Below are 16,431 nucleotides of genomic sequence, written 5' to 3'. Positions count from 1 at the left end.
TAATCTTACTAATTCATCAGCGCAAGAAAATCCAAAAAATCGTGTATAACCGCTAAAACAAACGTAACGTACGTCAAACCTTCTAGACGATCCGATTTCATACCTGCCTGATAACAGTGTTATTACAGACAAAAAGTGTCAAGAAAGGTTTTTCAAAACGTTCCTCAAACTGTTCTTTCATGTAGCTGAGATATATTTTCAAGGGAAGGCTCGAACTCTACAGCAAAAGACACACAAAACGAAACAACAACTCTTACACAAACATCTCCTGCATTTTAAAATACCAGATACAATCAAGTTAAAGATCTTTCCCGACCACACGCCTCTTCGGGCCGCAAAAAAGTTCATTTGCGTTGCCTAAAGTAATTCTCAAACATATCTTAAAGTTCACTTGTAACAACAAAGGGTTGAAGGTGTTAAAAGTAAGGGTTCAAATAGTTTTCATGATGTCTCCTCAGTATCAAAATTTAGATACATAATCGCTACACAATCTTCAGTCAAGAACAATTACACCAAAACATCATACATTTCACTGCAAACTTGAAAATAAAGTCGCTCAGTCTTAAAGTTCATATGCTTTGGCTGAAGTGATTTTCTAAAAACTCTTAAACTTAACTTCTAACACGAAACACGCGTTGCCGGAAAGTGTTGAAAGTAAGGGTTCAAATAATTTTCATGATGTCTCCTCAGTTTCAAGATGTTGATACATAATCGCTACACAAACTTAAAGCCAAGGACAATTGCACACAAACAAATCACACAATGCACTGCAAAATTCAAAATAAAGTCGCTCAGTCTCGATGTTAGGATCAGCAATGTTTGCGCTAGCAATACTTTGAAAACTCACTGGACTTCAATCAAAGGCATGCAATCTGTATCTCTGACACATTATGCTTGACTCTTACCCTTTCCCTCATGACCTCAATAAAAAGCGACCAGCAGGCCGATTAGTGCTACTTATGAATAGCAAACAATCAAACAAACAACTTTTATTCACTCTCGGCCTTTCATCATAATGTTCATCATCGTTGACGAAGGTCGTAGTATTCCATGTCACTCAGAAAAAGGCACACTGACCACAAACACACATATGTGCCCATCCTTCTCATTGCTGTACTGATCTTTCCACAGCCTTTCATTCGTCTAGTTCTGCTCAAAACAGCACTAAACGGCTCAGCGGCTGCTTTCGCCATTCCGGTAGGGGGCGCTGCTTGCAGGTTCAGCCGGTCCGGTTGCTGCCTGAGCAAAGGCCATGTTGTCGTGCCCTGAAAAATCCCCAGATAGAATTAACACGGATAGAATAAACGCAGTACAACAAGCGAGAACAACTGCTGCATAGACTATGACTTCGTTGCATTTTTTGTAGTAACAAACACTAAAAACAGGCAAAAACAGTGAAATTTATCAAATAAAAAGCTGTACAACTAAAAAGATCATGATTTTTTGGACTTTGACTTCGTTGCTTTCTTCAGAATGACTTTGGATGAATTTCTGCTACATCCGCAGCCTAAGTCTGATTGTTATAGTAACTCCAACAGATCTTTAACTCTGACCTTCGGCATCTGTGATCCGGTTCTGGTGTTTGGCACGACACGCTAGCTTGGCGGTTGCTATGGCGATGATGGCGACAGCTACTGCAGCTGCTGCAGCTGAGGCACCTACCGCTGCCGCGGCCCAGCTGCCCGAGACACCTGTAGGGCGGAAACAAACAATTATGTCCTGCTATGTTTTTGTTGGTTTGGCTGTTCAGGACGCATCGCCAGGACTGCCCAAGGAGTGTGGTTATTGCAAAAGGCTAGCCCTGCTTACAAGACAAAGACAATACAAATGTCAGAGGCAGACATAAAAATAATAACAACAAATAACAACATTTCAAATACATTAAGTCTATTACATATATGCGTATAATAGTACACTGCCGTGCAATCGTTAACATGTCCTGCTTAATATTTTAGTTTTTTAAATGTTTTTTTTCATGAGCTGATCAGCCCAGTTCCTTAACGTTATGACACATAGGGCACTCACATATCAGCTTGTCTTTTAAGCAAAGAGAAAGGCATTATCAACCCGTAAGACTTCCACAACGTTTGTCGTATGAATTAGCATGAAAGTTCGTGCAAAACTTTTGCTACATTTTAGTGCATAACTCAGGGTCTGCATTGATATTGTGAAATTTGGTTGAAATCATCGCATCGATAATCTTTGGTGGAAAAACAAAGTGGTACCTAGAGTTTTGGAAAGATATTGTGGAACAATATCTGGTGTCCTTACCGTCTGCATTCTCATCCGGATCCGGCACCAGGGCGATGGGCCCCTGCACCAGGCTGGCGCGTTCCTGCACGCCGTCGTCTGCGGTCAGTCTGCGCCTGCGCGAGCTCCCACAACCCGCGTCACATCGGGAGCCGGGAGTGTTTTCCAGGCAAATGATGACGTCACAGTGCAGGTACACGTACGGCTGGGGAAACAAACATCATGACGTCACACTGCAGGGACACGTAGGGCCCCAAGAATCAAACACACAATGACGTCACAGTGCTGGTGCAAACTAGACAGTGCGTCCTGCTTTTCGACTCACGATATGAAAAGTAATTACAAATGCCAATACATCCGTCTGACGGGGACAAAACAGCCTTCGTTACTTACTCCCTATGGGTTGTACCAGATAAAGTGATTCCCTTCAGATTATCGAATTCACCGGCAACTTTCTAACTTTTACTGCCACTTATCTAGGCTACTTACTGGTACTTATGAGGAACGCTAATAGAGAACAAAAGTGACTATGAGCTAGCATAAATATAACGTTAATGAGTCATAACAATCATATAAAACATCAAACGACCCAAAGTTGGAAGAACAATAAAAGTAGATGTACCAGTGATTCGTCGGTGAACTTGAATGCAGAGATGCCGTAACGCGCAGAAGTAGCCGAGGCGGTTGGGAACTCCTGAAGAGTGTCGTCCTGGTGGCATCTGGAAGGACGGAAATAATTAACAGTTTAAGAGTCTCCCATTGCCTTTTTCAGTTTGGGCCCTGCAACTGTGCTGTTCAGTAGTTTTTGATGAGGGAAAGCTATTGACTACAAATCACTTGGAAAAACGTATACTATGTCAGGCTCATATGATGTGTTTTTTCATGCAATTTCACAAGAGCCTTATTCATTCAGTCTTTTCTTTAAAGATGACTTTAATTGATCCGCTATCTTCGTACTCCAGTCCCTGATGGAAGATAGGGTGAAGTGCCATTGGAGAGCGCCTTCAAGCTTGGTTCGATCCTGGGCTCGACTTAAGAATAGTAAAGGTAAGAAGGATATTGGATATTTTTACACAACAGGTAAATCGTCATCTGCTAACGTTTTGGTGTCTGTCAGACACCTTCTTAGGAGCTTCTGACTGGAGTACTGCTTCTCGCCGCTATGATTAGCAGATGTAGGTGGCGCTTGACAGTAAAAAAAATGATAAGTATAGGAAGTCTCCGTACCCGTCCTGTATGATGTAGTACTCCGTAGAGTCGCCAGGGGTGGAAGACGGCGTCGCTTTGCAGTTTTCCACAAACAGGACCAAACCGGAGACGGCCGCCTCCACCGAGAGGCCGAAGTACACGTCATCGTTCAACGCCACCTGCGGACGGGGAAAGCATCACATCGTTTGGTTAACAGAAAAGAACAAGAAAATGTTTCTATTCTTGGTTGATTTTTTTTGAACACTGGGAATGTCTCAATTGTCATATTGTTCCAGGAACAAAGCACCTTGGGCAAAACAGTTTTATAGAGTTATTGGAAAACCAAGAACTGTCAATACTATAGTTTCTTTTTCTGCATGATCAAGGAAATCGTCCCTGATTTGTGTAATATATATATGTTTGCGAATCCCGAAACTCGAAATGCAACTCAATCAAACCAGTAAGTAATTCTGATGCCCATACCTCCACACGTGCGTACGGGTTCATACATACCTCCACAGGGAAGTCCGACTGTGCGTACATGTTCATTCATACCTCCACAGGGAAGTCCGACTGCGCGTACAGGTTCATACATACCTCCACGGGGAAGTCCGACTGTACATACAGGTTCATACATACCTCCACGGGGAAGTCCGACTGTGCGTACGGGTTCATACATACCTCCACAGGGAAGTCCGACTGTGCGTACAGGTTCATACATACCTCCACGGGGAAGTCCGACTGTACGTACGGGTTCATACATACCTCCACGGGGAAGTCCGACTGTACGTACAGGTTCATACATACCTCCACGGGGAAGTCCGACTGTGCGTACGGGTTCATACATACCTCCACAGGGAAGTGCGACTGTGCGTACAGGTTCATACATACCTCCACAGGGTAGTCCGACTGTGCGTACGGGTTCATAATACCTCCACGGGGAAGTCCGACTGTACGTACAGGTTCATACATACCTCCACGGGGAAGTCCGGCTGTGCGTACGGGTTCATACATACCTCCACAGGGAAGTCCGACTGTGCGTACAGGTTCATACATACCTCCACAGGGAAGTCCGACTGTGCGTACAGGTTCATACATACCTCCACAGGGAAGTCCGACTGTGCGTACAGGTTCATACATACCTCCACAGGGAAGTCCGACTGTGCGTACAGGTTCATACATACCTCCACAGGGAAGTCCGACTGTGCGTACATGTTCATACATACCTCCACAGGGAAGTCCGACTGTACGTACATGTTCATACATACCTCCACAGGGAAGTCCGACTGTGTGTACGGGTTCATACAAACCTCCACAGGGAAGTCCGACTGTGTGTACGGGTTCATACATACCTCCACAGGGAAGTCCGCCTGTGCGTACAGGTTCATACATACCTCCACGGGGAAGCCCGACTGTGCGTACAGGTCCATACATACCTTCACAGGGAAGTCCGACTGTGCGTACGGGTTCATACATACCTCCACAGGGAAGTCCGACTGTGCGTACAGGTTCATACATACCTCCACAGGGAAGTCCGACTGTGTGTACAGGTTCATACATACCTCCACAGGGAAGTCCGACTGTGCGTACAGGTTCATACATACCTCCACAGGGAAGTCCGACTGTGCGTACAGGTTCATACATACCTCCACAGGGAAGTCCGACTGTGCGTACATGGTCATACATACCTCCACAGGGAAGTCCGACTGTGCGTACAGATTCATACATACCTCCACAGGGAAGTCCGACTGTGCGTACAGGTTCATACATACCTCCACAGGGAAGTCTGACTGTGCGTACAGGTTCATGCATACCTCCACAGGGAAGTCCGACTGTGCGTACAGGTTCATACATACCTCCACGGGGAAGTCCGCCTGTACGTAAGGCCGGGAGAAGCCGTCTGACCGGTACAGGTTCATACTCAAGGTGAAGGCGCCGTCCCCGTGAAGGACCACCACGCTAGAGGGAGGAACGAAGCGGAGTGTCAGCCATTCTGAAGGGAGCAACGGAGACAAAGTCAATTTCCAAGTAGCTATATTTTTGGCCCTACAAAAAGGCGAACATGATTACTAAGCCTGACCTAACCCACCTTGGGGCCGGTACCGGAAACAGGGCGCCGACAGATACGGAGTCATCTCTGACGTAATGACAGCTGAACGTCCAACGGTCCACGGTAGTCCTGGTGACGACGTCACCTCCATCCGGGGAACTTTGCAGCAGGGGTGCGAAGACGTCATTGGTGTAGACGATCTTGTTGGTTGTGCCGTTTTCCTGTGGAAACAGTCATGACGCTTATACATGTATCTATTTCATCATTATCGATGTTCCATCGCCTGATGCTGGACATGCAGCAGTTTCTGCGATTTTTAGGGAATAAGGTAATGGAGAACTGTTTTTTTGTAGAGCAACAAATCATCTATCGCTCTCTTTCCCCTAACAACTTGTCAAGTTTCTCATAACCTTTTACTCCTCCTCGGGCTGGGTGCTATTCCGGAACTCAGTGCTGCAACGTTGATTTTATAAACCACTTATTACTACAGCTACTACCTCTGTGAGTTGAGAGTTTGATATCATTTCTTTGTTGCACAAAGGCGATGTAATTATGACGTTCCAAGATAAAACTCACCGCCGCCTTTGTCCCACATTTGTCAAGGGCAGTGCTGAAGGTCACATGAGTTGCGTTGATCCCCGCAGTGCATGCTGGGTCGCGCAGGTGCATGCTGGACTCGTCATGGCGGCCTAGATCATCCCGGCGGAAGCTGACCGACATGGCGGTGGAGTTACAGGACAGGTCGCCCTGGACTGGGGAGGGTCATTAAATCTTAGTCAACTCCTGTCATTAGGGTATAATAACAGTCTTCTTGAAATAAGGTATCAGAATATTACTATCTAAATCAAGAATTTCTCTGTCCTTATTTTCTATATTGGACTGGGGAGAAGGACGGCATTTTTTTTTTATTACGGGTACTGTTAAGCGTTATCGGTCTTGTTGCATGTAACATGTAAAGATACTAATGGTCTCTGTTATCTCACTTTTTTCCAGTCTTTTTATTGCTGGACAAATGTTCCGTTGACAGAAAACTGAGTAAACTGCCAAATCGACGTACCTGGTCTACAGACCACACCGGCATGTATAATTAACTTCATGTTCTTACCAGTACAGGTGAGTCCATTCCCGCTGTAGCCGCTGGTACAGGCACAGGTGAAGGAGCCGACTGTGTTAGTACAGGTGGCCTGGCTGTGGCAGTTGTCCGTGCCACGTGTACATTCGTCGTCATCTGTGGATACAAACAACATAAGGCACCGGTGGTGAATAAACCAATTATATTTTGTACATGTGGTAAAATGGAAATCAATACAGGTAATGCCTTCACTGTAACAGTACTGATAAGTAATCAAATTCGTTGTTCTCACCAGTACAGGTGACTCCATCCCCGCTGTAGCCGCTGTTACAGGCACAGGTGAAGGAGCCGGCTGTGTTAGTGCAGGTGGCGTCAGCATGGCAGTTGTGGCTACCATCTGCACATTCGTCGTCATCTGTGGATACAAACAATACAAGTTACGATTCATCAATAAACCTAAGAGACTTTGTGAATGCTGTGAAATGGATTTCAATGGGGGCAAGTCATAACCTGCAACAATTACATAACGATGTACAACCAAATTCGTTGTTCTTACCAGTACAGTTAAATCCATCCCCGCTGTAGCCGCTGTTACAGGCACAGGTGAAGGAGCCGACTGTGTTAGTGCAGGTGGCCTGGCTGTGGCAGTCGTCCGTGCCATCTGTACATTCATTGATATCTGTGGATACAAACAACATAAGGCACCGGCGGTGAACAGACCAATTCGGTTTTGTACATGTGGTAAAATGGAAATCAATGCAGGTAATGCCTTCACTGTAACAGTTACTGATCAGTAATTGAATTCGTTGTTCTTACCAGTACAGGTGACTCCATCCCCGCTGTAGCCGCTGTTACAGGCACAGGTGAAGGAGCCGGCTGTGTTGGTGCAGGTGGCGTTATCGTGGCAGTTGTCCGTGCCGTCTGCACATTCGTCAATATCTGCATGTGTGTGTGGATACAATATAGTTACCGTTGATGAATTAAATTGTGAGTCTTTGTGTTGTGAAATTGACTGTCACCTGTTTCAGGCTGTGCAAAGTAATGATAATCAAAAGTGTAAATGCCCAAACAGAGATGATGCAAATGCGGAACTCATTTCCATAATAAGAATATGATATGAGGTCTCCGAACTCTTGTTTTGTTTCAGTGCTCAGTTCAGCTTCAGCAAGAAGGCTTTGTTTTCGGATCCGTTTGTGTACGTGGCAAAATGAACCCACCAATGGTTCTGATCCACTGTACTGCTTCGAGTGTTATGGTGTTGACATTAAGTTGACACTGTTGCTCTACTCTTGGACATTGTTGCCTATGGGATACTAGTAGCTAACGTTCGTGGGTGCTGGAAATCCACAAATTGAACCGCTGCGTCGTGTACAGAAATATAATGCGTGATATTTGTTCACCTCAAAATGATATTAGTGTTCACATAAATCAAAAACAAAAGAAATCTGTTCACCCTGCAAACCTCATTCGAGTCGATAGTATGCAAAACATTAGGTTTCAGAATTATATACTTATCCCATTACTAGTAATGGGGTGATCAAAACGCATACCTTCATGAAGCTGACAGATGAATCCCCTCAGTTTGCTGCAGTCTTTTTCATCCCATTTGGATCCAGCCTCCCAGAATCCGACACAGCCGCCGCGACCGTTATCTGGTGCCGGCTCGCCGGAGAGCCAGTTAGAAAAGTCGGATGACGTCAGGGTTTGGCCGTCCTCGAATTCCCACTGCCCATCGCTGTTGGAGTCCGTTAGCCCGAGCCAGCGCCCCCTTACTACTTCTGCTAGACTAGCTAGAAAAGTGTTGATGGCACTGTCCCTCGGCATGGCTAAAATCCCGCCGTCCGACGCACACGCCTGCCTGGACTCCTCGCGCGATCTCGGTTCCGTAAAGCTCTTGTAGCAAACTCCGTTAAAACGGACGTAGTCTGCTATTGGGCAATCTTCTGAAAAAAAAAGGCAGATTAATGAAAATGTAACCATACATGACTCGTGTGCCAATTAAAGAAGACGTTGTCGCAGACCGAGACAAGAGTCCAGGGAAGCGATAATGGTGTTTGCGGTGTGGCAAAGGGGTTTGCTACCATCTTTAACTACCGATCTGACATGCCAAATATCAGGCAAACCCATGAAAATGATCTCTATTCATAGATACGAAGACACAGAACTAGACAAAATAAGTCGTTCACAGTATCAAAGTCTCATCTTAGTAAAGAATGCTGTTGAAGCATTTACATATAGATTACATGAGGCCATGATAGTAACGGCTATTTGGCGTATGTTATTACCTGGATGTCTATGACATCATTTCCGTGTCAAAACATCGTATTTAAAAGTGCCTTGAAATAATAAAAACACTTACTATTTTAAAGTACTTCTTGAATACGATATTTTGACACAAACGTTATGCCATAGCACGCCATCGTTGCAAAATCGTAAACGTCCCTTTGCTTAATTCACGTCACGTGTGACATAAAACACGTGGCGTTTAACTTAGTACCAGTGCTTCAAAGTACCGTATGTGACAAGTGCTTTCAAGCGGGACATGACCACCATGGAAATAAGGGTGGCACGTTTACGCGAGGAGAATGATGCTTTGGTTTCAAGTGGGACATTTGCGATGGGGAAAACACAACGTATGACACGTATGGTAACGATGCTCAGCTTGCACGTGGGGCATATGAGGAGATTCTATAAGGATGCTATATACGTCGCTACCGTATGGTAACGAAATAACGTCACGTTTTCGCAATATACATATTTAGGTCATCGTTTCTATGATATGCGATATTGAAGGAAATCGAAGCACGCTATTGAAACCGTCCCTATTACAGCATGAAGGCCATTTTTGACTGCGGTATTGTAAGGTAGTTAAAAGGTTCCATGTTAGGACCCTGTCGTGTACTCAATAAGACGTTTAAACGCTGAAGTGGTAGACGCTTTTTCGTTCATTAAAGGTATACCTTTTTCGACATCAATTTTTTGACACGGAAATGGTACCATATCCCATCATGCAATGTTTCCTAACCCCCAACCACCTGCCTTCCCATCATGCAGTGTTTCCTTACCCCCAACTACCTGCCTTCCCATAATGCAGTGTTTGCTAACCTCCCCCACCCACCTGCCTTCCCATCATGCAGTGTTTCCTAGCCTCTATCCTATGGCATCATTAACGTGTCAAAACAACGTATCTAAAATCGCACCGTAAAATCGTAAAAATACGTATATCGTAACATATCTTTGTTATTCTCAGGTTCGTTTTATGGGCACGGAAATGATGCCATGTACGCAAACGTCAATATTATGAACCTGACCTGATGTAGTGACTTGACAGATGAACTTCCTGTCAGCTTTGGTACATGATCCATCGTTCCAGGCGTTCCTTTTACTGGACTCGCGACTCGCGGAGAAGAACTCTGCGCAGTCCTCATCACCCCCAGCGTTGTCCGGCTGTCCTGGACCCCATGCCCTGAAGCTGCCCAGAGTAACGTTATCGTCCCACACCCAATCTCCCTCCTGGCGGCGATCAGTCAGCCCCAAACGGAAGATAGCGTCGGTGTCCACTCTGTTTTTCAGGTCGATCAGGAAGGCGTTAGTACCGGCGTCCTTCGGCATAGCTAGGGTCCCACGGTCAGCTACACATGTCGAAGACGCGTCGAGAAAGTTCTTTCGGGTGTTGAAGGCCTTGTAGCAGATGCCGTTATGCATCTGGTAGCCACTGGAGCAAGCTGTGGGGGAAAATAAAGATTCTATGCAAATGTAGTTATTACAAAGACCATGTAAACTGAAGTACTCCTATAAAAAGTAATCTTTATTTCAGCATAGCCATTGTATGTAAACGAAAAGGCTAGATTCATTATAAAGTAAGTAGCTCTTTACTGGAATTTACAATAAAGTAAGTAGCTCTTTACTGGAATTTACAATAAAGTAAGTAGCTCTTTACTGGACTGTCAGTTCGATCAAAGTGTGATTGTATCAGAATTTCATCAAATAACGTATTCAAACTCCAACTCAAAATCAAACCTTATTGATCAATCAAAATTGCAATCCTTTATCATTGGAATGGATTTTACAATTACTTCAACATTCATCGTCATCTGTGGATACAAACAATACAAGTTACGGTTTATTAATAAACCTGAGAGAACGCTGTGAAATGGATTTTGATGGAGGCAATTACGTAGCCTGCTGGACATACGATAGGAAAAGGAAACGAGGACATATAGCGTGATGAAAAACGTAATCAAATCTCAAATCTCAAGCAGCAGACAGGAACGACTCGCGCACTCTTTATCGCATTGTAAAAGACATTACCAACTCTAAAAGCAAAGAAACCACAGGGGTGCCCATAAAAAGCAAAGATGGTACAGTCCTGACATCAGATGAGGAACAAGATGCCAGATGGGTCGAGCATTTCCGAGAGGTTTTAAATCAGCCAATACCAGAAGATCTGTTAGAAATTGAGGACAGTGACATGATAAACAGCATTGAAGTAGACCAGTCACCTATGGCCGATGGCTACCTCAAAACTAATTCCCTGGGGAATGCATTCGTGCAATTTCTCAAATTCTTTCAAAGCGATCGTAATACTGTAACAGTTATGAATGCCTCCGCCCCTGAGGCGTCGGCAAAAACAACAAGGCAGCAGGGACTGATAACATAGCTGCAGAGTTACTCAAAAAAGGTGAAAGACTTCTAAGTGAACTAACACACTTCTTCAATAGAATTTGGATGACTGAAACGGTCCCAGATGACTGGAGACATGGTCTCATAGTTAAACTTGCAAAAAAAGGAGACCCTAGCAACTGCAACAATTGGAGAGGGGTGACCCTACTATCCGTACCAGGTTAAGACTCAAAGACGAGGTTGATACAGGATATTTGGAGTTTCTTTTATCACAACTAGGTAATCTCAGAGATCTCAGAGATTACCTGGTTGTGATAAAAGAAACTCCAAATATCCTTTGTTCTACCAACCTGATGAAATTATTTTCGGAAGTAGGTTGATACAGTTTTCAGGGAAGAGCAAGCCGGTTTTAGGAAAGGAAGATTGACTATCGAACAGATCTTTGCCCTTCGCAACATAATTGAACAGTCCCTTGAGTTCAGAGCATCACTTGTCATCAACTTTATTGACTTTCGTAAAGCATTTGATTCCTTGCACAGAGACATACTGTAGAGGATTATAAAATCATATGACATACCTGAGAAATACATACAGAACGACCAGAATCACCATGACCTGGGAACCGGAAAGGCACACCGGACTGCCTAAGGCCACTCTCAAAAATTGCAAAAATACACTGAGTATAAGATAACGACTGATGCGATAAGGCTGATTTACAGTATAAATGTGATCGCATCATCAACAAACAATAAGGTTCAGGTGTTGTAAAATCAATACAGCTGGCTTCAAATAAAAAGTTGAAAACAACTAAAACAGTGACAAACCGCAATGACAACATCAGGCATTCACAAAATAGAGATAAAGGCATATTCCGTAGATATCTTCGTTCCGAACGTCAGGGCATGTTCCCCTTTAGGAGGCGTATGGAGCATCAATGAGGTAAAGGAAGGTCCATACCAGTCCACTTTATGAAGTTTCATTAATCAACTCTAAGGAATTAGAAACATGCCATAAAACTTTACCTTGACCAGTCGCAGTTGCAGTGGTGGCTATCAGCACCAGGACCATCCTCCTCCAAAAGCCTGATGCACGCGGGCCCGACATCGTGTCAGCATACACCACCTAAACACAAATCATCAGTTAGGGATTCTATACTATTCTTTTATAAGTTCTTGATAACGATACTTCACCTAAATCCGCAGGGTTACATATATCCGGGATCTAAAAAAAAGCGGGGTATTAAGGGATATATCCTAGATACAATATCAGTAATACCTTCAGAAATGCAAACTAAACGGCGTTATGGGAGAATTATACGATTGGTTATTCAAATTGCGATATCATGGTATCAGCACATAGACAAGAGATAAAATATAACACGTATAGCATATTAAGTGATAATCTACGATATTGATACATAGCAAAAAGGGATGGTTTATTGTTTTGCTAGGTTTGATTCAGTTATCTATCATCGCAAAACTCCCGAAACAAGAAATGCTGATTTAAAAAAAGCTAACCACGCAACCATTACATAGTTATGAGGATGAAATGGTGGTCTAACATGTAATGACTTGTACGGACTTTGTCACATATGTATATCTTGCATGAAAACCGTCACAATTTTTGCCACCCTATCCTTTTCTGCACAATAGTGTAAGAGAATAGTGGAGTCGTGTGGCGCAACTGTAGAGCACGCGGCTGTCAAACAATGGGTCCCGGGATCTAATCCCAGGTGCGCCCAGAGACATGTCCGAACTTGCGCCCCGACGTTGTGCCCTTGGGAAAGGCACTTAACACGACTTTCCTCACTTCACTCAGGTGTAAATGAGTACCTAGCTCATCTAGGGTTAGAGACGTCCCTCGGATAGGACGTTAAATGGAGGTCCCGTGTTTGCGGAGAGCAACACCCCGTGCACGTTAAAGAACCCACCACACCTTTCGAAAAAGAGTAGGGGCATGCCCCGGTGTGCGATGGTCCAAATCTTACAGTCCGGTCTGGGATGACATCTTGAAAAGGTGATAGTTCACCTGTTATGTCAATCCTTCCACAAAATGTGGTAAATCAAAATAAATAGAATAAATAAAAGAGTGGATAAAATAAGAACTGTAGGTTTATATTGGTTTGCAGTAACTATAATCATTTGCCGCAAGCTGTAATCAGGTAGTTAATGTGGTGCGATCATTGTCAACTACGTGTGAGTTTTTTGATGAACTGGAATACAGATAGGTGTGACACTGTGATGAACTGAGTACAAGGAAAGTAACAGGAACATGAAATAGTTATTACAGGAACGCAACACAGATCAATTAGCCGATAGATTACCCAATCACGGCGCCAGAAATAAATGAGTAGCTTGATAAGAGCCCTTCAAAACAAAAAGGCAAGCGACGAAGACATGATAGGTAACGAGATGTTAAAAACAAGACATAGCTTACTATGAAGTTCTCTCTTTGAATTTCTTCATCGCACCTTCTCGAGTGGAATTTCTCCCAAACCTGGCCAGATAGCTAAGAAGCGCCCTCATCTAAATCAGGGAGAAAAGATGGCAACAACGACTATCGCGGGATTTCTATTTCCAGCTGTCTTGGAAATCGCTTCTTTCCCCGAATCAACAAAATTTTAAAGTCAAACCAAGTTGGATTCCGGAAGAAATACAGAACGTCAGATAATAAAGGACAGGTTGATTTGATTATATGGATGTCAAAAAGGGTGCCTTCATTATGAAATATAAGTCATCAGGCTGAACAAATTACTTAACAGACAGAGCATGGTATACCGAAAAATCGATTCTTCATTTTTGTTATTTCACATCTTCTTCTTTGTTTTTGAGTTGACTTTGGTATTAATTCTACGACATTAGTATCCGTTTTCTGATCCTTTTGTTTTCTCCTTTTGCGTCTGCTTTGTACGATTTTTTTTTGGAAACGGACGAACATTGATGCGCGCGCGGATGGCATCCATGTGATCAAATTATGATTGCCATATTTGTCCTAAAAACCTTTTCAAATATACACAGTCCAGAAAACTCTTCGCTGCTTCATCGAAGGTATTCTACTGGCATGAAGGCCGTCTATTTAAAACCTATCAAAAGGCATTTCATTTAACAGAAAGGGTCACGTGCTTTCAAATCTCAACTACCATTTATTCAATTAACAAAGACATAGAACTATGCTCGTCCTGCTATCTAGGAATGGTCTTCGCAACAGGATACAACTCCACAACAGCGATAAAACACCACAAAAGAAGGCTGTAGGATCTCTGACCATTAAAGCAACTCTTCAGCAACGCTTCAATTTCAGTATTTTGCAAACTGTTTGATGCCTTTTTCGTCCCGATATTAGCGTATGGTGCAGAGGTATGATGCAAGAGTAAATCAAATGACACGTCACCCATTGAACAAATGCAACTTAAGTTGTGTGAAGAAATATTTAGGCGTAAGGAAGAATACTAGCAACCTGGCCAGAAGGGCAAAACTTGTCACCCTCTTTGGATCTAAGCATATTCTAGACTGTAATCATAGTGCAAAAGATAAGTTAAAGCAGTACCGGAAGTAGTCTAGTATTCGAAGCTTTTCTAGCACATCAAGAGTTACATCGATATAAGATTCCATGCTGGTTATCCAATGTTAATGAAATCCTAGAGGAGTCAGGTTTTCCGTACTTTTGGTTTAACAGGGACCGCCACGCATCATACGCTCAGGCTGACGTCAAGCAAAGACTAAAAGACACGTTTGTTCAAAAATTTTACTCAGAACTTTCCTGGCCTGAAAGACAATCAAGAAAACAAGCCAGAAATTTATAGAAAATGTTACTATACGTATGAAAGAGAAAAAATGCCTGGAATTAAACTGTAATCCCAAAATTTGGACTTACCCCGACTGTCCAACACCAGTAAATGAAAGAGCAATAGGCCGCTTCTATGTTTAAGTCTAGGTGTGTGTGTATGTATGTATGTGTGTGTCTGTGTGTGTGTGTGCGCGCGCGCGCGCGCGTGTGTGTGTGTGTGTGTGTGTGTGTGTGTGTGTGTGTGTGTGTGTGTGTGTGTGTGTGTGTGTGTGTGTGTGTGTGTGTGTGTGTGTGTGTGTGTGTGTGTGTGTGTGTGAGGAAGTCCAATTGTTGTGTTGGAAATTACAGTTCAACAAGACAACATTGCTTCAGAATGATCTCTGCCGGTACAGATGAACTTTCAAAAAGCTAATAATGAACTCATGAGAACTTAAAATCTCAAGACAGGGTAAAGATCTTACCTTGGAGTCTGCAGGTCGGTTTCCGTGCAAGACGAGGTGATCTTGGGATTGACTTATCTTGGTCTGTTCACCTGTTTCCGAAAAACGCTCAAGACCGGGCTCTAGCCAGCGAAGTTCGGGGCACCGGACCGTAACTATATTGAGCTGGTATCGTTGGCACTCCCTAATATATAGTGTTTTCAAGTACACGTTTGTCGTGATCAGTGAGGTAAAGTTTGTAAAACAATTTCCGTGGTGATGTCGGTGTTGACGTATCTTCGTCTGTTCACCTGTTTCCGACCGGGCTTCAGCCAGCGAAGTGCGGGACGCCCGACCGGAACAATATTATACTGGCGCCATTGGTATTCTCTCATATAGTGTTTGTTATTGAGAATGATACACGATTTTGGTGTTCGCTGCCAGAATGTTTTCAAAACAATCTCCGTAGAAAGCGTGGTGATGTCGGTGTTGATGTATCCTCGTCTGTCCACCTGTTTCCGAAAAGCGCTCAGGACCAGACTTCAGCCAGCGTAACTATATTGATAAGAATGAGCATAAAGAACCCCCTAATATATATTATTATTTAGTACACGTTTGAAGTGATCAGTGAGGCAAAGTTTGCAAAACAATCTCCGTGGTGATGTCGGTGTTGACGTATCTCCGTCTGTTCACCTGTTTCCGACCAGGCTTCATTAAGCGAAGTGCGGACACCGGACCGTAACTATATTGTACTGTTTATACTCATATAGTGTTTGTTATTGAGAACAGGCCACGATTTTCGTGTTCACTGACAGAAAGTTTGCAAAACAATCTCCGTGGCGATGTCTATGTTGACGAATCTTCTTCTGCTCACCTGTTTCCACAAAACACTCAAGACCGGGCTTCATTAAGCGAAGTGCGGCACGCCTGACCGTAACTATATTGTACTGGCGTCATTGGTACTACCTAAAGTGTTTGTTATTGAGATCAGTACACGAATTTCGTGTTAAGTGCCGAAATGTTTTCAAATCTTCAAAACAATC

General features: G+C 43.6%; 2 protein-coding genes across 2 annotated transcripts; both read right to left on the bottom strand.

Annotated features, from left to right (window-relative positions):
- Window positions 1–540: 540 nt before the first annotated feature.
- LOC136434454 (ZP domain-containing protein-like) lies at window positions 541–3,981 on the bottom strand. Its single transcript, XM_066427255.1, has 6 exons — window positions 3,952–3,981; window positions 3,478–3,617; window positions 2,873–2,969; window positions 2,272–2,455; window positions 1,554–1,691; window positions 541–1,265 (listed from the first exon to the last, which is right to left on the bottom strand). The coding sequence occupies exons 1-6, from the start codon at window positions 3,979–3,981 to the stop codon at window positions 1,174–1,176; spliced, it is 681 nt and encodes a 226-aa protein (XP_066283352.1). The 3' UTR covers window positions 541–1,173.
- A 380-nt stretch (window positions 3,982–4,361) lies between these two features.
- On the bottom strand, window positions 4,362–15,632 carry LOC136434450 (uncharacterized). The gene is made up of 12 exons (XM_066427252.1): window positions 15,431–15,632; window positions 12,206–12,305; window positions 9,872–10,285; window positions 8,111–8,503; window positions 7,377–7,499; window positions 7,117–7,239; window positions 6,853–6,975; window positions 6,594–6,716; window positions 6,065–6,240; window positions 5,528–5,709; window positions 4,623–5,397; window positions 4,362–4,514 (listed from the first exon to the last, which is right to left on the bottom strand). The coding sequence occupies exons 2-12, from the start codon at window positions 12,285–12,287 to the stop codon at window positions 4,362–4,364; spliced, it is 2,667 nt and encodes an 888-aa protein (XP_066283349.1). The 5' UTR covers window positions 12,288–12,305; window positions 15,431–15,632.
- Window positions 15,633–16,431: the final 799 nt, after the last annotated feature.

The sequence above is a fragment of the Branchiostoma lanceolatum genome, chromosome 5 (genome assembly GCF_035083965.1).
Source record: "Branchiostoma lanceolatum isolate klBraLanc5 chromosome 5, klBraLanc5.hap2, whole genome shotgun sequence".
In the NCBI taxonomy this organism is placed as follows: Eukaryota; Metazoa; Chordata; class Leptocardii; order Amphioxiformes; family Branchiostomatidae; genus Branchiostoma; species Branchiostoma lanceolatum.
This window is presented reverse-complemented; position numbering and strand designations above follow the sequence as displayed.